Here is a 21,533-nt window from a genome sequence, read left to right as displayed (position 1 = left end):
CACAACCCCAGCCCTATTTTAATATTTTTAATTACAAAAATGAAAGAAGAAAAATGTTTTTGTCCTCTGCAAAATCAGACAATATCTCAATTAATATAGTAAGGAACAACCAGCTTAAATATTTAGAACACCAAAGTGAAGAAGAAATTAAATGGATGAGAAAGACAATTCAAATAGCCATACACTATTCTCTTATTTTTGGGCAAAAACAACCTAATAAATCTATTATAAACACACTCTTTATGAAGGATGATACCATATTAATTATTGAGAGAGTCATAATCATAGAGAACCAACAGCGAGAAGCTAGTTAATTTACAGGGGGGAAAATGGTTTTTCAGAGGACCCAGAGGACATTTGGTTTTCACTTTGCAAGGACTGCAGCTGCTCCTAAATTAACTGGGGGGGAAGGGGCTGTGAGCATGCTGAGCAGCTCTCAATGGATGGAGTGTGACAAACAGAGAAGTACAGCAGCAGGCACCCTGGGGGCTCTCGATAAATATTAATTCGTGATGTCAATTTCTCTAATGATTGTGGTGCTTGGGAAATGCTAAACAACAGTGTAAAGAAGCATTTATTCTAGATGAAGAAAAAGTATACCAGATATTTATATGCCTTTTGGCAATAAGATATAAAATGCTATGATAATTTTGAAAAATTTGATTCCCCTAGTATCCAGTGCTATAAAGCACTGTAAAAGAAATACATGTTAACATTACTCATAGCAAAAAAATCTTAATTCACTGTACTTTGAATAATACTCCTAATATTCTGAATTATGTAAAAGAAAAGTCAAATGTTAGGAGTTTAATACCATGAACTCCAAGTCAGGGAGACTGAGAAAGAAGAGAAGCAAATTAGACAGTTTATCTGGGTGGGGCTTAGAGCTTGACAATAGGAGTCTACGGGGGTAGAGGAGCAGGACTAGAGCTTCAGCAGGAATGCTGAGAGTCTGGCAATCACTAAGGGATGTTTTCTGCCATCCTACCTCAAAATTGGGCAGGAGAACAAGGAACCCAAGGAGAAGCAAATTATCAAACGACATGGGAAATTCATGTCCCAATCTGCTCACTCTCTTCTAAGTTGAAGCTATAAATCTAGAGCTTATCTAGAGAAAGGATAACTAGAGAAATAAGAGTCTAGGAAAAATATCACCCCCCCTCAAAAAAAATAGTAATGGCAGGCCTCAGGAAGCTGTCAAGAGAATCTGTCTTATAACAGGTAAATTCTGCCAAAGGAAAGAGAAATTCAACTTGCCATGTAGTTCCAGATGGTGAGAGTAGACCCTGTGGATAAAGACTAGGAAGGGGCAGATTCATGTTTCCACCAAAAATGCGTCTGGATATCAAGTTCCTATTCCAGGAAGCATTCAAGCAACATGAATACTATCACTTTTCATAAATCTACAGGCAATATTAGAGTAGATTCAAAGTTCTAATAATAAAACTCTTGATTAACACCCAACTATCAAAATTCCTTGACTCTGTCTGAGGGTCTTCTCAGGATAACTCAAAGAGATCATTACTATAAAGGGTCTCAGCAACTAAAAAGGAAGATGATTTTGTACTTTACAATAAGTAATAAAATAAAAGTTAAAAACAGAATAATTAGTAAATTGTATATATAAATCAGAAAGCTAGAATTGGGATATGAGGCCCTTTTGTTTTACTGCATAGATTTCAGTGCTGTTGACTTTTCTGTTAGACAAGTAAGTAGAAAGAGTTTTGGACTACCAGGGTATCATGGTCAAAATCAGTTCTTCTATTTGACCAGTCATTGCTCCCAACCTTAATTTCATTAATACTCAATTCAGGTTAATTGTATTTATTTTTGTTATATATCTATAAAAACTAAAGTGTCTGTAATTGTTTAAATGTTTAACAGTCTAAAATGTAATTTGTAATTAAATATCCCTTTGTCATTCTTCAGAAAACAAAGATGAAAAACATTTTTGGATTAAAAGCAAATTTGACTTTAAAAATGACTTTCCTTGGTACAAAATACCACAGGAATTTGAAAATCTGACTCTTTCCAGTGACAGCAAAGTCATTTTCGCATGAGTTTCAATAGCACAATGTGGTCTGATATTTTGAACCAGAAAAATGTCACCTAGTGTTACAAACACCAAAATGGGACATAGAAGACATTCCCACTACTTTTTTCTCATTTTTAATACATGGTTTGTATTAGTTTGACAGTTTTTACCACTCAACAAGAAAGTTTCTGAGAGAAAAAGAAACAGAAGAGGAATGTCACCTGATTCTTATAAAGAATTGTTTATAAACAAAACACATCCAACCTTAATAGAATGGCCCTAGGACAAAATGTCAACCAAGAATTACGGTTCTAAAAATAGAACTAGTTGTGGAATTCAAGACCTTCCTCTGTTTTACATGGATAAAAACAAAACACATCTCCTAACGAAAATGCTCATTATATTTTTTTCCTCATTATATTTTCATTAAAATTCCTGCAGCCCTACACTATTTTTCATTCATAAAGTCAGTTCTTCAAAAACCATCAACTTAAGTCACAAAAATGCACAAACACATGATCTCTCAGGAAATAATAATCATGAACAGAGCAGAAGAATCGAGATGAGTCATCTTTATTTGAAAACACAAAAATCTAATTTACTCAATCTATATATATTAATGCTTACTATGTGACAGGTCCATGAATTGCTTGTCTTTCTATCCTTTACCTAGTATTGTATTAAGTACATATTAGAATAATAATAATTTTTGCTTCATATTGAATGGATATGCTAATTAATTATAAGACTTAGAATAGTAGATTTTTAGGAAAAGATATCAAAGAACATTCAGCATCATTTAAATGCAACATAGAAGCTGTTGATGCTACCTATAATTTAGTAATTTTGTTTATTTAAATGACAATAACAACTGGGAAGTCATTGTAAAATAAACTTAAAATTACAGCACTTTGTATGAGGTTAAGAATTGAAACTTCTTCCTATGAGGAATAGAAGGAAACTGAGCAGCTCCTTAAGGAAGACATTCTTGTGTTGTTACACATATCACCCAGCCACAGAGTGTGACTATCCCAAAGTACTAATAATTCTGCCTAATTCATAGGGTTCCATGCTTTCTGATTGATACTGTTCACAATCCTGCTTTACTTATAAGCTGCTGCTTTTATTTTGTTGCCACATGTTCAGTGACGGCATCATTGTTCCATGCTTCTGATCATTTGTTGGTGTGGGACTCTGGGAGAACATTTCATTTTAATGCTCTGAGCCATCTGCCAGAGAAGATCACAGATTATGCTCTGATGTTCCTACTGGAAGTTTGATGCTAAAAGGCTTTGATTACAGACTTGAGGCTGAGGTGACAGACCAGTCACAGTGTTGGAAAGCACACCCCTCTAAAAGGAAGGGGAATACAAGGAAAACCATCAGTGGAGTACTACTGTTCTACCCATGCTCCACTAAGTGTTAGGACTTTGTAGAAGAGCCTGATATACCAATTAAATAACCAACAGATGAGCAAAGCCAATCTGTTTCATCTTAAGAGCTCATACTGATGGATTGCTAGTGACTCCATGAAGGAGAGCGAGTCACCAACCATAGGCTAGGCAAATGAGTCACAATCTGGGCAGCAAAGTTAATACAGTCCTGCTGAATGCGGTAGTGTATGTTTGTAATCCCAGCAGCTCGGGAGGCTGAGGCAGGAGGATCGCAAGTTCAAAGCCAGCCTCAGCAATTTAGCTGGAGATGTGGCTCAGTGGTTAAATACCTGAGTTCAATCCCCAGTACCAAAAAAAAAAAAAAAAAAACTTAATAAGATCCAGAATGAGGGAAATTTAAGAATAAGTGGAAAAGGATAAGGACTACAGCAGAAAAATTAAACAAACTGTGACATGTTTAACATGAAAGGAAAATCTTGGAGCATGACAGGTGATAGACACTTTCATTTGTACCACAAAAACTGTTATCTACCTCTCTGTACCATACTTTCTGCCTTGGGAAAATGACTTGTGTGGTCTACAGTGTGTCCCCTTGCTTTCTGGCTTCCAGGTGGGTCTGGCCAGTGGCATCCAGAGGAGGCTATCAGAGGAAAAGAGTGAGATTGTGGGTCCCCGTCAGATAGCCTCAGGTTGGCTTAATCCCTCAATCCAAGTCACATCACCTCTCCAGACAATTGTACTCTCCTTTCTTCTTCCCAGTTCCAGTCACCACTCCATTTCCACATCTTTTGGTCCCAGGATAGTAATTATCCCTCTCTACTAACATTGGGATACTATATGGTTCCCCTAACCTCACCTTTATAAATAATACCTGCATTAAATTCTCAAATTATTCTAATTTGAGTGTATCATTTGCTTCCCAATGAGAGCTTGACACCAGTGATTTTAAGATTTTAATCTTGGATGACTGAGAGGATAGGTGATGTTATTAGGTGAGATGAGGAATACAGTGAGATGAGTAATCTCAACAGTGGAAAGGAAGTAAACCATGTTTCCAATTTGGCTGCATGATAATTTTGGATCATCCACAGCGAGAGACTGGCAGTAAATGCAAAAGAAAACCTGTCCTAAAGATAGAGATAATAATTAATTTTTTAAGTTTATAAGACTTGATCTTTATTATAAGAACTAGTAATGATATGGAGAATTTATTTCCTTTAGCAAATGGAGCCAGAAAACTCTTGAAAATCACAAAACTACGAGAGCTTATTAGGGTGTGTAATTATCACCTAACTGAGCTCTTTCCCTCTGTAAATGAGGTACCCAAAGTCTGCAGTTAGCTATCACAAGGAAAACAGTTAATGGCAGTGCTGGCACTAGAATCTACAGTTTCTGGGTTCTTACATCTGTGTTCTTCCTACAGAATGCAGCATTTATCTCTACTTGAATGGTTTCCACTAGCTAACAAGTACTGAATATCTAGTCTGTAGCCAATTCTCTGCTGGTTGACATGAGGAACAAAATAGAAGTATGAGAGTTTTCAAGCAGCTTATAGTCTTAGCCGACTGCCAACCCACACAAATGTAAAGAAGTGACAGTGCAAAACAGAAATGACTGTGTAAGCTAAAGGAGAGGGGGACATTTTATATGACAAGGGCACTGTCACTCAGCATTAGCATACTGAGTTTTTAGAGGTTTCATGTGAATTGTTGGTGTAAGGAGCTGAGAACAATCATTAGCCTTGATTATTTTCATAGCAATAAAAGACTTTTATAGTACTTAAGCGTATGCTTAGTGATAAAGTAAGCAACTGTAATAAACTATACACCTATCTGCTCCTACCCTCAGAAATGACCCTTCTAAATGATGGCTTAAATTAAAACATATTGTGACAAATAAGAGAAATGAAATGATGGTTTTACTATTTGCATATGAATGTATATGTATTCATGTATGTGGGTTTTTTTTAACTGTAAACACATTTACATACTGATCCTTAGGAACCATTTTTTCTTCTGTTTATTTTGTGATTTGATAATACAATTCTAAACTATGCCAAGAACCTTCTTAATAGAAATTTTAACTAAACTGCCATTGTTTTTCTGTTTTCACTTTCTCAGCAACATTTATCAATACCTAAAAATTTAGGAGCTTAGCCTTTTGTAAGGGGAAGATTTTTTTTTTTTTTTTTTTTTTTTTTTTTAATGTCTGAAGAGCTAGTCTCAATTTGGGAGTTACAGCTCTCTATGTGTCTACTTGGTCTGAGAGTAATGTCAGCAAGATGGTGGAATAGGACTTTCCAATACTCATTACCCCACAGAAACATGAGATTGAACAAGCAACTATATAAGAAAACATCTTTGCAATGGCTAAGAAAGTCAGGTGAGAAATTATAGCACATGGGTCTAACCAAGAAATAAGAAAACACATTGAAAAGAGCAGAAAGGAAAATTACCCACATCACTACTCCTCAAACCCCAGGCAGCACCACCTGGTGGGAGACCTACTGGGGGAAGGACAGGGAAGCAAGCCTCAGACTTTGCCTCAAACACAAACAATGGACCTTCCTCAGTAAAATCCAGCACCAGGAGGACCCACAGGGTCTCAGACTCCAGACTGATACCCATGCACTGCCCTAACACCAGTCTGGCTCCAGATTTCAGGGATTCCCTGGGGACTTGGTCTCCTGTCTGCTCCACTGCAAAATCAACTCCACTGGCTTAGGCTCCAGATTGGGTAACTCAGATTGGGTTAGCTCTAGCATCCTTGGGATCCAAACTTCCCCTAGCACCAGATCATTTCCCTCATCATCAGGTCAACATCTGGGCATCCAGTCTCTTAGTAGAGGCTTTAGGCCTGCCTAACAGCAGGCCAGTCCCTATTAGTCCAGGTGTCAGGTCCACTCTATGTTCCAGACCAGCCCAGAAACAGAAAGGCATCCAAATAGGAAAGGAAGAAGTTAAATTATCTCTGATTACAGACAACAGAATAAACCTCAAACCCTAAAGTCTCTACAAAAAAAAAAAAAACCTGTTATAATAGATAAACAAATTCAGTATAGATTCAAAATATAAAATGAACATATAAAAATCACGTTTCTATAAAAATTGTGTTTCTATAATGCCAACAACAAACTATCCTAAAAGTAAATCAAGGAAACATTCCCAATTACAATAACCTCATAAAAAACAAAATACTCAGGAATAAATTTAATCAGGGCGGTAAATGATCTATATTTTGAAATTTATAAAGAAATGATAAACTAATACAGACACAAATAAATAACTATGTCCCATGTTAATATTGTTAAAATATTTAGAGATTCAATGCATTTCCTATAAAATTTTCAGTGACATTTTTTCACACAATAGAAAAAAAAAATCCTAAAATTTGTATGAAAATACAAAAGACCCCAAATAGCAAAGCGATCTTAAGCAAAAAGAACAATGCTACCTGTTATGGTTTAGATATGAGATGCCCCCCAAAGACCATGTGGGAGACAATGCAAGAAAGTTTAGAGATAAAATGATTATGAGAGCTTTAATCTAATCAGTTCATTAATCCACTGATATGGATTACTGAATGATAACTGCAGGTGGAATGAGTGACTGGAGGTGAGTCACTGGGGGCATGAGTTTGGGGTTTATATTTTGTTCCTGGTAAGCAGAGCTTTTTCTGCTTCCTGCATGCGGTGCTCTGAGCTGGTTCTTCCTCCACACCCTTCTGCCATGATGTTTTGCCACACCTCAGGCTCAGAAAAATGGAGTTGGGCTGTTGGTGAACTGAGACCTCTGAAACCATGATCCCCAAATAAACTTTCCTTCCTCTATATTATTCTTGTCCAGTATTTTGGTCAGAGCAACAAAAACTGCTACCTAAAACACTTCCATTCATTATAGCAATCCCACAACTCAGTACATATTCATAGGAAATGAAATCAGTTAAAGACTATCCATATTACCATGTTCATTTCAGCATTGTTTACAATAGCCAAGATGTAGAATTAACCTAATTGTTCATCAATGGGTTTATGAAGATAGAATATATGGTGTATATACACAAAGCAATACTATTCTTTAAAAAAAGAAAATGTTGTGATTTGAGATGATGTGGAAGAATCTGGAAGATATTCTGCTAAGTGAAATAAGCCAGGCACAGAAAGACAAACACTACATGATCTTCCTTAGGTACAGAACTTTAAAAAGATGAATTTGTAGATGTAGAAAGTAGAGGGAAGAGTAAGGGATGCTGGTCAAAGGTACAAGTTTTTGTTAGACATGAGGAATACATTTTTGAGATTCATTACACAACATGGTAAGTATAATTAATAATAATGTATTGCATATTTCAAATTTACTAAAAGAGTACATTTTAATTTTATCATCACAAAAATGATAAGTATGTGAGATTATAGGTATGTTAATTAGCTTGGATTAATCATTCCATAATGTATACAAATACCAAAACATCACCTTGTATCCTCTAAATATATGTAATTATTATTTAACAATTGAAAACATAATTGTTCTCCCTTCATCTGAAAGGAGAAAGTTTATTTTGTAAATTATAAAGATTCTAAATTTTCTACTTTTCTACCTACAATGCTTAAATAACACTGGACTTTAACAATGTTTAAAAATGGCACTACAGGGTTGGGGCTGGGGCTCAGTGGCTGAGCTCTTGCCTGGCATGTGTGAAGCACTGGGTTTGATCCTTAGAACCACATAAACAAACAAACAAAAAAAGGCATTCTGTTCATACACAACTACAAATTAAAAAAAAAAATGCAATAAAGCCAAGCATGGTGGAACATATTTGTAATCCCAGTGGCTTGGGAGGCTGAGGCAGGAGGATCAGAAGTTTAAAGCCAGCCTCAGCAATTTAGTAAGACAATGTTTCAAAATAAAAAATAAAGGGCTTAGGATTAAGCACTCCTAGATTCAATCCCCAGTACCAAAAGAATAAAAAGCAATAAAAATAAACAAGTAAAAACCAAGAATGCCCAATGAACTAATAATTATGAAGGAAAAACCTCAGTAGACAAGCAATTGTCCCCAAAGACCTTTACCAAGGAATCTATTTTATATAAAACTCAGTTGAAAAAAAGATCAAGTAAGCACATTTCTGAACATGTAAGTTAGTACAGTCAGAAACAGGCACCTAGTCTGCCTGTGTGATGCAGGATATCTTTTTATTGTTGTTGTTCTGGTGATTCATCCCAGGGACACTTTATCCAAGGTCTCACTAACTTTCCAAGGCTAGCCTTGAACTCATGATCCTCTGCTTCAGCCTCCCAAGTAGCTGGAATTATGGCATGCACCACCATGTCCAGTATGTAGGGAAGTCTCAGACAACAGAGCATTGTAAAGACAACGACTACCTCAAAGTACAGGTTCTAGTTAGGGCTTCAATTATATATGTGTGTGTGTTTACACACTGTTGTCTAAACAAAGAATGGCTGTGCGCTCGATTCTGTGTGTGAACCACCAGTTTGTGACGTCCATTAGCAAATTAAGTTGAAAATTTCTTTTTACATTTTCTTTGGTGGAAGTTTTTCATTCCTTGGGCCAACTAATTCTAGACATTTTATTATCAACCCTTCCCTTTATTTTCAATTTTATAAGAAGAATAAGAGAGTCCAAAATATCTTGGGTGAAAGTGAATATCTTAAGTTTAATTTCCTAGGAATTAGAAAGAAAAAAAAAAAAGCCTTTCATTGAGTGCTACTCAACTTCTAAAGTTCTTCTACACAAAAAACAAAGGAAAGATTTCATGAGATGCCAGGTGTATAGAGCAGGTCACTGATAGAAATCAGGTGTAATTCAGATTACCTAAGAAATACTGACATCCTAAATACTAAGAACCAAGCTGTAAAGCAAAGCATTATCTTAGATTCATTCTACAAGTAAACAAAAAAAATGCTATTATCTAAATGTTGGCCTTATCTTGTAGTCTCAAAGAACCACAGTTTTAACTTCAAGTTCACTCAAGCATATTAATGGGAGACAGGAAGTCTGCACAACCCAGTTCAATTATCAGTACTCTGGCATTAATCACTATGAGAAGGAAAGTTTGGCTCAGCTGACAGTCATATCTTACACCAGTACTAGTGTAACAATACCATCTAAGTTTACTCCTACAGCCTATAATTCAAGTATGAAAATATTCACATATACAGCCAATGAACAAGAAATTCCACAACACAGATATTCCTGATTAATACGAAGAGTTTTCCCCTCATATACTTACATATTATACCTTTACAAGGTCTTTCTCTTTACTCAATAATTCTTAGACATATTCTATTTTTCAGTACATTCAAAATTATGACAGATTTTATTATAGAATTATGCTATCCAATCTTTGGAAGGTTTCTCAAAGCTGGGTTTCAATTATGTTAAACACATACCATATGAACTGGAATGTAATTTTTAAAGTGCACAAAATTATATTGACCGAGTGAACTATAGGTCCATTTTCATTTTGTAAAACTGTATTATTATGCAATTTCATTCTCTGGTATCTCCCTTTCCCTAGATTATGTTATGTGCAAGTACAAATATATCATAATGAATCCCAATATTATGTATAATTATAATGCATCAATAAAAGCTAAAATTGTATTACTGTTAATGCAGTGCAAATCCAACAAACATTATTTAAATCTCAGATACTTACTGTGGTTGGAAAATAACGACTGGTTTTGAATTTTTTCAGAGCCATAGAAGAGGTGTAGGTGCCCAAGAAGAGGATGAAAGACATAAGTGTGATATCAGGAACAAAATCGCAGTTGTTCCCCACAAGCTTTCCTCCGTATTTCAAACACTCCTTCTTCGACAAAAATTCCCAGTCAAAGGTAGAATTATGGTACTGAAGAAGAAAAAAATAGAGTTTTGTTTTTGTTTTAGTTTTTTGGTTTTAGGGAATACTGATATGTCAAAAGCAGCTTTTGATACTTGATGAACAATATAGGGATTATAGTAAAAGTTTCTGCAAAATTCTGAGACAACCTCTAGAGAATGAAACTTGGTAAGACTTTACTGGAATAACAGGTGAGGCGACACAGACATGAGCAATTACTGAAACTACATGAGAAAGATGCAACTTGTTACCTAGCTTGTGCTGCCACCTTACAATCACCCATTTGTTCAATGGAAACAAACCCCAAAGTCCTTTCCTGTCAATGCTCCGAGAGTAAACTGAGGTACATGAACATCCTAAGTCTCAAATGGGAGACTCTCAGAAACACCTTTCTTGTTCAAAAAGTACTTTGGCAGTGCACAGCTTTGTATGCATCTGCTTGGTGGCCCTATTAATGCTCTCAACATTCAACAGGCTCACTACTCAGCGAGCACTTTTCAGATAGACTATTTCTTTTCTCATTTTTTCTTGTCAACTCCAGGTCAGCATTACGGACATCCATCATTAGAATGGCTGTGATGCCTTAAAGTCAGTGGCTTCCTGTACAGGACACTATCCTTATATTACATGGCCTCAAATATATAAGCCACTTATCATATATTGCTGTCATGTCAGTGCTGCACTCGTCTCTTGCAGCTCATTCCTCTATTTTCTGTTTCTAATACGCAGCAGAACCCTTTGGCTATTATCAGTATGGTCAGGCACTCACCCCAAGGTGCTCTATTAATTAGCTGCTATTAGCTAACAACTGGCTCTTTTCCTGGAGAACTGCCTTTAGCCACACAAGAGCTACCTTACCTGGACTGCTAGAGTCTCTCATAGTCCATTACTGACCATCACCAACAGAGAGAAAAAACTAGCCTCTTTGTTTCAAAGTAGAAGCAGCTCTTTGGCACAATTTAGGCCCTGGAACTCCCCATGGAGTTAGGCTAATGCTAAACTCAGCTGAGACCACATCCTTGTTTAACTCCTTCCATTTCCCAAACTGCTTCTCTTTCTTTCACTGTTTTTATTGAGAACAGCACCTGAAATTCCTGTAGTAGATTCTGTTTCCAAAACAGCCAATTTACTTGAATTACTGGCTACTGAAAATTAGTGGCCTCTAAGCCTAAGGAACTTTTTCTAGAATATTACAGTGTGGAGAAAATCTAGAGATAATTTCACATGATTTTTCAAAACCCTTAGTATTCAATTGTCCTGAAAGATGATCATTCATCCTCTGCTTGAACATTTTCTGTGATAAGCAGTTTCCTGGTAGCTCATTCCCTTTCTTACTAAAATTCCTGTGCAGCTATTTCTTATATTTGAGTCTTCTTAAATGCTTATACTTTGAGTGAGTTTCTTTTGATACACAAAAAGTTTTCTTGTATACCTTGACAATTATGGCCATTTCCAGGAGACAGATTTTGAAATCTTACCCGTCTAAATGAATGCCAAAGTGGTTGGGTGTAAAGGATGGGTGTCTCAGCTTAGAAACATTCTAAATACTTTAACTTCTATCCTTATGGGTCCAGGACTAATAAGTGTATCATGTGCTAACAGAAGAGTTATTTAAAAACACCATGCAAATAAATGTGGACAGATAAATGTCTCCTGTCCATTACAGGAAAGAGATCTGCCTCGCACCAAACCCATATCACCAACATTTTTTTTTTTACCATTTTATAAATTTCTCTTGATCTGAGCAACCTAGTTATAAACGACTCTCTGGACAGAAAGAGTTCATATTTTTATAGGGCTCAAAAGGTAAAGTGCTTACATAAGTCAATAAAAAAAATAAACTCTAGATCTTTCCTTGAAATATTTTTCTATGTTAACTTCAACTTGTAAACAGCTGAATTGCATAACTGCTCTTTTATCAAACCCTGCTCCTGGAAAAGGTGATTAATCATGTCTCATTTTATTTTTTAGATTTCTGCATGTGGATGATTTTAGGAAAATGCATTTAAAGTTTAGAGATAGTAATAGTAACAGATTTCTTTGTTTTAAAATCAGCAAAAATGTACCCAAATTTCACTTCTGCATTTTGATAATCAGCAAGAATCCTCTTCATAGAGTTCCCCAAAGAGGTGAGATGCATTGAAACAATCACAATAGGCAGTTTTATCAATTTTCTTACAAAGATTCAGATTGAAGTGAAACTGCACAGGTGTACATGAAATAAATGATGAGCATGTTTTCTTGCTTACATTAACATAAAATACCAGCATCCATATTTTGTAAGCCCCAAACGATTCTCTATATCATTACATCAAATTTGTTTTGCCTCCAAACAGCATCTTTCCCTAAGGACTTCAGTTTAAAACCTTTAGGCAGCTTCCATGATCTCAGCATGTATAATATTTCTGCACACCCAGTTTTCTTCTCCCATAAAACTTAAGCTATATCAAATAAATAATTCTATTTAAATATCACTGAAAAGACATCTGTATTATCCTTATTATTTAAGAGTTGTCATTTTATATGAGCTGATGTCAATGAAGGTTAACTCTGTATATCTTCTGGCAGGATACATTTCATGAAGAAATTAACCCATGCCCATCACTACCATCTTTGTTAAGCCATTACCTCCTACAGGCTTGATGCAGGAAACTGAGCTCACTTCACTACCACTGTCCTTAACCCCTTTAGAGATGATTCTCTGTGGTTTTGACCTTTATTTCCTATGCAAAATTCTTCGTGCAGTGCTTAAATTACAAAATCAGAACTTTTAAGACCAAGACAAATGGGAACAGAATTCCCCTCTGCCTATCAGAACTCTTACAACACATTCTGTCTTTTTCTTGGGATACTTATAACTTTCTATTTTCATTTGTACTGCAGTTTAGTGTTATGACTTTGGAAGTGCTTGAAGAGATGTCTAATGAGCCAGGAGAGCTGAATCCAGAAGAGATGTCAAGAGACACTGACTTAAAAGTCATCTGTAAAGATCTGATCCCTGGATCAATCAGATTTACTACAACTACAAAGATGTTGAAAAAAAGACTGTGAACCATCCTGTGCATCCATGGGAGTGAGAAAAAGTTTGTGGATGTCATCGGAGTGCAAGGTAAGAGGAGAAGTTCAATGGGCTGAGATATGAGTGGGTGTGAAAAAATTCCAACAGCAATTAATTACAGACTATTTTTTTCTCCAAGGAATACAGTAATGAAGAATAAGCTAGAACACAAGAGCCCTGCAAGGTTAAAACAAATTTCTCAGGGTTAGTGAAGACTTCTGAGGTGTTTCCACGGTGGATAAGAATGGGGATGAAAGGGGAAAGGGGTAACCAGAATAACAAGAACAGAGAAAAAAAATTCAAAAAAAAAAGATCAGAGAGGGACAGACAGATAAAGACTGAGCAACTGTTGGACTGGGATGGCTGAAAGACAAAACTGATAAAAGTACAGAGCTTGAGGGCCAAAGGGACTGTGCATCATTAAAAATAATAATAATAATAATAGAAAATAAGGAAGGAGGAAAATAGCAGACCAAGACAGAGGAGAGTTCAACTTAGAACACAGTGGGCACCAGAGAAATCTTACTTAACTGAGTGAATAAAATCTTTCATCAGGTCTGGAATATTTGATACAGTCAAGGAAGAACTCTATCAATTTATCTACCCTTTCTATCTAGAGGGCAAAATTAAAGTAAAATAACTTTCAATTTAGAATTACCAGGTAAAACACAGGATTCCCAGTTACATTTGAATTTCAGCTAAACAATGTATAACATTTTTATTATTAAGCCTGTCCCTATGCACTATTTAGGACATAGTTATATTAACATATTGTTCAATACTTATTTTTATTTGTTTATTAAATATTTATCAATATTTATTTTTATTTGTTAAATTTGGCAATGCTAAATCAATTAGATATAGGAATGACAGAGTAAGGGAGCAATGAACACAGAAATACCAGTGACCAACTCTGGATGTGTATTTCTTCATGTATTCACAAAAAGAAAGGAAAAGAATTAGATGCTATGAACAAAAATGCAGATGTGGGGGGGAACACAGTGCTTCATTTGCCTAACCAATAAGTCCTTATTAAAAATGCATGGGTGGGGGCTGGGGTTGTAGCTCAGTGGTAAAGCGCTTGCCTTGCACATGTGAGGCACTGGGTTCAATCCTCTGCACCACATAAAAATAAATAAATAAACAAAATAAAGTCATTGTGTCCATCTATAACTAAAAAAAAATTTAAAAAAAATGCATGAGTGACCAGCCTAGATGCCCATCAATAGATGAATGGATAAAGAATCTATGGTATATATGCACAGTGGAACATTACTCAGCATTAAAAGAGAATAAAATCATGGCATTTGCAAGTAAATGGATAGAGCTGGAGAATATTAGGCTAAGCGAAGTAAGCCAATCCCAAAAAAACTAAAGGCCAAATGTTTTCTCTGATTAGTGGATGCTGATCGATGATTGTGGGAAGAATGGAAGAACTTTGGATTGGGCAAAGGGGAGGGGAAGAAAGATGGTGAAATGAGATAGACATCATTACCCTAGGTACATGTATGATTGCACAAATGGTGTGTCTCTACACTGTGTACAACCAGAGAATTGAAATGTTGCATTGCATCTGTGTACAATGAATTGAAATGCATTCTGCTGTCATGTACAACTAAATAGAATACATAAATAATAATAAATAATTACAAATAAATAATAACAAATAATAATAATTTTTAAAAGAAAAAAAATTTTAAATGCATGAGTGCTCACCATGGGAAGAAGCTAACAGTATGTGGGCCAGATGGGATGAAGCAGATTGTTTGTGTAAAGGGGTAGTGAGAAAAAAAAAAAAGATGTAAAGGAAATGGGGCTAAGTTGCTAAGGGTCTTCAACTGATTTCAATCTACTTTTCTGGCTTTCATTTTCAAGAAAATTACCCTCCTTATATTGAGTAGCTGTGCTTCAAATTCTTAACAGTAGGATGTATGCTGACTGATTTATTTCAATATGTAAACACCATAGCATCATCCCCAAATGAAAAAGTGAGAGCGATATGAGGCAGGTTGGGGCAAATGTTGAGAGCCATTAAGGTGAGATGCTGTGTACATAAGAGTCACTTATACTCTTCTATTTTAGTGTGTATTTGGAACTTTCTGTAATAATTTTAAAAATAAGAGCACATGTATCCAAGGAGACTTAAGGACAAAATGATGTTTACACTTGACTTTCTCAATGGGAGAAAAATCACAAGGATGCTATGCACAAGGAGATTAATATGACATTCCGTTTCCCGTGAAAATGAATGTTAACTCCTAGAATCACCCTGAAGGTACATCAAACCAAACCACTTTTGCTTCCATGTCTGACTGTCAAGCATAATTTATGTGACGGTAATAGTTCTTAGTCCTATGATTAACAGCATCTCTGCATGGACATGATATGCTTCACTGGATAATATAATAAGCAAAAAATAAATAAAGGGCCTACACTACTCTCCTTGAGTATTGACTGATAAAATATGGGCCTTTTACATATAATTGAGGGTGATACTATAAGTAAAAGGTTAAGATCAAGTAGACGAGGATGCAAAGAAATCTAAATAAACAAAATTTCAAAATAGTACCACTCCTTCATAACAGAAGAGACTCAAGGCTGCTTCATCTCAGAGCAGCAGGTAAAAGATACAGCAGGTGAAAGATACATCCAAATGAGGAGAAATAAGTCAAATCTCTAACAAAATTTTAATGACTGCAGATTAGAATTCAAAGGAGTCCTAGGATGTATACTCACTCACCAAATTTTTTCATTGTCTTTGCCAAATGCACCACAAGACATGAAAGATTGGTGGTTGAACTGGAGACCAGAGAGAAAACTCCTTTAGACACATGTAGCTCCCACCAAGGGCAAGAAAGTCACTTTCTTAAGAAGGAACACAGCCACATCAATGTTTATAGCAGCACAATTCACAATAGCTAAACTGTGGAACCAGCCTAGGTGCCCTTCCATAGATGAATGGATAAAAAAAAATGTGGCATATATACACAATGAAATATTACTCAGCAATAAAAGAGAATAAAATCATGGCATTTGTAGGTAAATAGATGGAGTTAGAGAAGATAATGCTAAGTAAAGTTAGCCAATCCCAAAATTCCAAATGCCAAATGTTTTCTTTGATATAAGGAGGCTGATTCATAGTGGGATAGGGAGCGGGAGCATGGGAGGAATAGATGAACTCTAGATAGGGCAGAGGGGTTGGAGGGGAAGGGAGGGGGCATGGGGTTATTAATGATGGTGGAATGTGATGCTCATTATTATCCCGAGTACAGGTATGTAGACACCAGGTATGTATTCACACCACAGTTGGTGTGAATATACTGTGTATACAACCAGAGATATGAAAAACTGTGCTCTATATGTGTAATAAGAATTGTAACGCATTCCACTGTCATATAAATTTAAAAATTTTAAAAAATAATAAATAAATAAAAAGATGGGAGGCAGGGAAGCAGAGCTGAGAAAAACCTCTCTGAGACATTCAATGACTTCTGAAAGGACTAAGGAATCTTCCCTCTGAAGGTTTAGGATAGAGAAATTAGGCAAAGAAAGATCTCCCAAGGCTAATAAAGCTGAGGAACAAAACAAGATACACAGCATTCCATGGGACTTTCAGGATGATGGAAATATTCTTTCTCTTGTTTGGATGGTAGTTGGATCAGGTACACAACTGTTGAAACTCACTTCAATGAATGCTTCAGAACTGTGTACTGTAAGGGATGTCTCAATTTAATTAAAAAAAAAAGAAATTTGATGTTAATACAAATATTAACTAATCCTTTCAAGCACTTGCTCAGAAGAGACTTATATCAGAGTTTGAAACCTGGGCCCTTCCTGAGAGCTAGAAACTGGAAGCCAGCAGATCTTAATGCTCCTCATTTAAATTACACTATCCATCAGCTGTGTGTGGTTTCAATGTTTTTCAGGGACTTTCTTTTTTAAAAAAAAAAAAATCATTTGCAGGTTAAAGGGAAATGACAAGTGAGAAATCTACAGGAAAATTGGGTAAGGTGAGACAAAATAAAACGCAATGGTTTCAACAATAAATGGAAATGCTGAAAATACTGCCTCTTTTTCTAGAGTTCTAGCCTCTGTCTAGATGCTCAAATGTCCCCTTTTCCTGCTCTTTCCTGCTCTTTCCCGCTGAAACATACCCCTACCACCAGGAAGAAGAAAACTTGTCTTCATGCTAATGAAGCTGAAGGGAAAAGGCCTTCCTTCCTCTGACAGGATGCTCTCAGGGGGGCCCTGTGAGAGGCAGGCTTGCTGGCCCAGGGGCTGCATGTCACTTCTACTGCACCTTCTCAACATCAATTACGACTAAAATGGAAACAAAGAAATGAAGTCCTGATGACTGCGTGTCCTAGGAAAGGTTCAGAGTAGCAGAGCTGCCATGGTCAAGCAAACAGAGGACTTAGCAGTCTATCAAAAGCAGTGGCTTCTAACTTCTTCTCCCTACTAACCTTCTGCGTTATGGAGGTAGAATGGTTTAGTGGTGTGGTGATAATAAAGAGAATAGTAACATACCCAACACCAGAAGAGAGATGACTACATGTCAGCCTGCTAAGCACAGCCTATCTATTAATTTGACCTTTATGCTACCTGTGAACTATTATCATTACCATGCTGCAGATAGACCACTGAGAAGCGTCTACAGCCTGTTAAATTACGGGCCCTGCATTTGAAACCAGGCAGTCTGGCACCAAAATGTCACTCAAAGTCCTTCTACGTGAAGCACTATGCAGACCCTGTTTTCTCTGTCTGTTTCTCTCATAAACACACACACACACACACACACACACACACACACACACACACAAAATCAAACATGAAAAAATAGAGAGGTAAGGTTTGAAGAAAGTCAGAGAAAACTCTAACAGTGAGGAAAGAAGTCAAGACAAGAGCCACAGAATATGAAAATAAGCGAGAAATGGGGTCATGTAAGAGTTTTCCAGGAAGGATACAAAACATCATCTCTGAAAGGGATGTTGTGGGCACTCACTCCATAATATCTGCAGAAGTGTTCTGGTCTCCTGAGAGATGGGCACTCTATCAATACAAGGTATTATTCTTTCTGTCTTTAAAACTGAAAGGCTGATATTCTTTGGTAAGATTCCATATTCAGCATAAAAGGAGCACAATTAGAAGCCTGAAATGGCACTTTCCCCTTTTTCTCCAATATAAAAGTCTCCTTCCAGTGTGTGACCTTCCATGCAAAATAGCTCATTTTTAAAGCTTAGTTCCAGTCCCTTAAAGATCCTTGGTTACAAGCCATGGGAAAGGATACCATGTGATGGAGGCCTTTCTAAGTGACAGGGGAAATGTCCTGCTGCAATCTCCCTTAGTGAAGAGAACACAGCACCATTTGGCCAATCAGAATTCTTAACCATGCTACAGAGAGAATACCAGACTCTCTTTTCCACAACTCTCATTTTTCCTTGTGAAAATATTTCAAGGTCACAGTTAATGGAATATAGAAGTTAAATTCTTATGAAGATTCGAAAGCATGTTACAAATAAACTGTGGCTTCAATTTCTTTTCAACAGGAGGAAAAAGGTTAACTAGAGCAAATAAAAGTGTTGTTTTTCAGTCTCTCTAGTACAGAGGATTATTAAATGTTCATTCATGTTAGGATTGCAGAATGGGAGATGACATCATATTATGAATATTATTATTACAAAAAGTACACAGTATACGGTCAGCAGATAGGTGGTTTGAAATTTAAGTCACTTACCATGTCAGTAGAAGAAACAGTTGGAAAATCCTCTGGGGCCAGTATGGTATCATTAGATATTGAGATATTAACTGTAAGAAAAGGACAATTGGACAATTTTTTTACCATAAAAATAAAACAGAAAAAATCTTAAAGCATAATTCATGTCTCTTTTTAAATAAAGTCAGTTATTAAAAATTCTTTAATAGCAACAAAAGGGCACAATAAATTTTTATTATAATGATTCACTTTTATCTAGATAAAATAATCAAAGATTTAAACACATCTGTTGTATTCTAATCTGATAAGAAACAACATTTAAGAAAATGGAATAAAATTTGTTTCAGTTCAAAAAAATACATATTACTAAAATACATTCAATATATTTTGACTAATGAAAGAAATGATTGCTAATGATTAAGTTGATCACTGGCTTCACGTACAGTAAAATCTCAAATAAATTGGGTCTTAACTAAATAAGAACTAAATAAGAATAAGTAACTTTTAGAAATTTGGACCACATGTGAGAAAGTATATCATGGCAAATGATGAAAATAAGCACTAACTAAATAATGTAAATTTAAAGGAAAACAATATTTAATCTAACTTAAAAATTACTATTATAAAATGTGGCATCATTTCTTTATTTAAGATATCACTGAAGAACTTAATTCATTTTTTAAACCAATCCCTTTGGAAATATTTATTCATTTTTCAAAATTTTATGGGTGTGAAAATTAAAACATAATATTTTTATTAAAATGCTTATCAGATAAATCTTTCTCTCTTTTTAATACCTTTATTTTATTTATTTTTATGTGGTACTGAGGATCGAACCCAGAGCCTCGCACATGCTAAGCGAGTGCTCTACCACTGAGCCACAACCCCAGTCCCATAAATCTCTCTTCTTGTGAGAAGACATATACTATAAAATAAATTGTAACAGACTATTCTCTATTTATGGAAATACAAAATTACAACTATCATTTTTTTGTCTTTGAGGACCTCATTGTTGATTTAACATTTGAAATGCAAATTAGCATGGTCCTCACCCCGTCCAATCAAAGCCCTTAACCTGACTTTTAGTTTGCCATGTTTCAGATCCTCCTGATGCCAACCTTAAAAGAAAAACACATCACTGTTTATTTGATGGATGACATTTTAAATATGAGATGGAGGATGGAGGAAGAGAAGAGAATACCTTGTTTACTACTTTTTCCTAGAATCTAACCAGTCTGGTTCTTAACTAACAAAAAAGTCAAAAATATTTGTTTACTGTTAATAAAGGAAACTAGAAAGATGAGTCTTTCATGACAATAAATAAATAAATAAATAAATGAGAGCAGATAAAGGCAGAAGAAAAAAGTAAGGAAAACAAACTAAAGGAGAGAAAAGATTTAATCTAAGTCCAAGTTTTGCTCAATTTTGGAATCCACTCTGATCTTTGAAGGTTCTGCATTGTGAAACTATTAGCCTAAAGGTAGGGATTGTCAGGGTGTTTCCTGTCATAGGCACACTAGATATTTTCTTACTCTGTTTCTTTATAAATGAGAGAGAATAAAATGGACTAAAGGACATCTGGCCTAAACAATAAAATGAAACAAGAATCTATTCCCAAAAAGGAAAATGTTAGTAAATTATTAGTACTAATAATTTTTGTAGGTTTTGTTTTACTATTTTGTTCTAAAAAGCTTAATGTTTTATTAAATTACTCCATTTGTTCATTTAGCCTAACAGAAGAAAAAATAGACCCAAATCTGACCACACTGGCCTAGGATCTGACTTCCTTAACAAGACTCCTAAAGCACAAGAAGTAAAATCAAGAATCCATAAATTGTAGATGGTATGAATTCAAATTAGAAAGCTTCTTCTCAGCAAAGGAAACAATTAATAACCTGAGAAGAGAGTCTACAGACTGAGAGAAAATCTTTACCACATGAACCTCTGATAAAGCATTAATCTCTAGAATATGTAAAGAACTCAAAAAACTTAACACCCAAAACAACAACAACAACAACAAATAGCCCAATCAGTAAATGGGGAAAGGAACTGAACAAGACACTTCTCAGAAGAAGAAATACAATTCATCAACAAATATATGAAAAAGTGTCCAACATCTCTAGCAATTAGAGAAATGCAAATCAAAACTACTCTAAGATTTCATCTCACTTCTATCAGAATGGCAATCATCAAGAACACAGGCAACAATAAATGTTGGCTAGGATGTGGTAAAAAAGGCACATTCATACCTTGCTGGTGGGACTGCAAATTGGTGCAACCTCTATGGAAAGCAATATGGAGATTCCTCAGAAAATTGGGAATGGAACCACCATTTGACCCAACTATCCCACTCCTTGGTTTATACCCCAAAGACTTAAAATCAGCATACTATAGTGATGCAGCCACATCAATGTTTATAGCAGCTCAATTCACAATAGCTAGACTATGAACCAACCTAGCTGTCCCTCAATA

General features: G+C 35.7%; 1 protein-coding gene across 3 annotated transcripts in view; it reads right to left on the bottom strand.

The window, feature by feature from the left end:
* The window catches only part of Slc4a4 (solute carrier family 4 member 4), a 335,968-nt gene that overhangs the window by 49,571 nt on the left and 264,864 nt on the right, over positions 1-21,533 (bottom strand). For all 3 annotated transcript variants that reach the window (XM_071614333.1, XM_027950854.2, XM_071614332.1), the window contains exons 15-16: positions 19,083-19,153; positions 10,108-10,299 (exon numbers count right to left, since the gene is read on the bottom strand). In XM_071614333.1, coding sequence (XP_071470434.1) covers positions 10,108-10,299; positions 19,083-19,153 — 263 coding nt within the window. The remainder of the gene's footprint in view (positions 1-10,107; positions 10,300-19,082; positions 19,154-21,533) is intronic.

The sequence above is a fragment of the Marmota flaviventris genome, chromosome 7 (assembly GCF_047511675.1).
Source record: "Marmota flaviventris isolate mMarFla1 chromosome 7, mMarFla1.hap1, whole genome shotgun sequence".
In the NCBI taxonomy this organism is placed as follows: domain Eukaryota; kingdom Metazoa; phylum Chordata; class Mammalia; order Rodentia; family Sciuridae; genus Marmota; species Marmota flaviventris.
Note: the sequence above shows the minus strand (reverse complement) of the source record. Positions and strands in the feature narration are given on the sequence as shown.